General features: G+C 56.2%; 1 protein-coding gene across 1 annotated transcript in view; it reads right to left on the bottom strand.

The window, feature by feature from the left end:
• Positions 1–468, bottom strand: part of LOC107195264 (keratin-associated protein 10-3-like) — a 4516-nt gene extending 4048 nt beyond the window's left edge. Inside the window, 1 exon segment of the mRNA XM_025040310.1 lies at positions 403–468. Within this exon segment, the coding sequence (XP_024896078.1) occupies positions 403–468 (66 nt within the window).
• Between the last annotated feature and the right edge of the window lie 781 nt (positions 469–1249).

The following is a 1249-nucleotide window of genomic DNA, read 5'->3' as shown; positions in this document are numbered from 1 at the left end:
CGGCGCCACTGCTGCGGGCCGACCCGCGGAAGCCCTGCGTCCGACGAAGTCCGATTCCTTTCTGTCGTGTTCGTGCTCCTGGTGTCGTAGCTGAGACGCCCTCTCAGATCCGAGGTCGCGAAGCATTCGCCACGTTCTCTTGTGCGACGCGTTTGCTTCTCGCTCCCGCGTCTAGGTCGCCCCTCCGCGTCGCGATGATTTTCGAATGTGGGGGGGCGGGGGTTCCAACGACGTTCTTTGGCACGTAGAAATCTAGCTTTCCCGGTACTTCTGCTGCGAGATGATTTTAACCCCATCGCATGGATTCGAAACCCTGTCAACGCTCAGCTGGCCGTAACCGTACGGGCTCGTTTCTGGACGCTCCCTCCTGGTCCCGTCCGTGTGTCTGTCCTTACGCCTTACACCGCAGTCGTCATTCCTGTGCTTCTGTAGCACGTGCGAGATCGGGAAGTGCGAACCGTCCAACATTGTTTCCCCTTTTCACGAGTTTTGGCTTTTCGAGGCCGCCGCCGGTCCCGCAGGAGTTCGCGGATGAACGTTCCCGTTTCTGGCGCGCGACGCGGACCGCGTCCGTGTGTCGGGGCCGCCACCGAGCGCAGGGCTCTGTGCGCTCGCTGTGGCCCGGCGTGCCCGGTGCTGCTTCAGCCCCGGGTTCCTCACGGACCTTCCGCCCGGGGGTCCCGCCCACGACCGACGGGAGTCTGTCCCAGCCTCCCGCTGTCCTCGGAGAGCTGTCCACTTCTGCCCTAGTCCCGTCCACGTTTGCTTTATGTATTCTAGGTCTCTGTTGTGTGGTGCGTATGTGTTTATAATTCTTGTATCTTCTTGATCAATTGAGTTTTTTTTTTTTTAATCAATATATAACATCTTTTTCATGTGTCTTGTTGTAGTTGGTGCAGTACGGATGAATAGGTCCTTGGTCAGGGGTACGTCCATCAGGTTTTAGGGTCTTAGTGTTCCGATGGAGACTTAAGCCTTCTTGAAGAATGAGCTTATTGTAGAGAAAGTCAGCGCTAAGCACTGGCAGGCTCATCACCCCGCCTCAACAATTTCAGTCATCGGAGACAGAGGGTGAATGCCAGTCTCCGCTCTGCTCCCTGGCTCCCAGTGACATGCGTGCCAACGCCATTATCTCTTGAAGCTCAGAGAGAGAGGGACTCAAAGTGACAAGGTCTTAAAATCATGTTCTAGGGAGACATATCCGAGGCCGCCTGGGTAAGGATGTGTGTGCAAAAGTGAGAGAGAGAGA

This window comes from Pteropus alecto, unplaced genomic scaffold (genome assembly GCF_000325575.1).
Source record: "Pteropus alecto unplaced genomic scaffold, ASM32557v1 scaffold339, whole genome shotgun sequence".
Lineage (NCBI taxonomy): Eukaryota > Metazoa > Chordata > Mammalia > Chiroptera > Pteropodidae > Pteropus > Pteropus alecto.
Note: the sequence above shows the minus strand (reverse complement) of the source record. Positions and strands in the feature narration are given on the sequence as shown.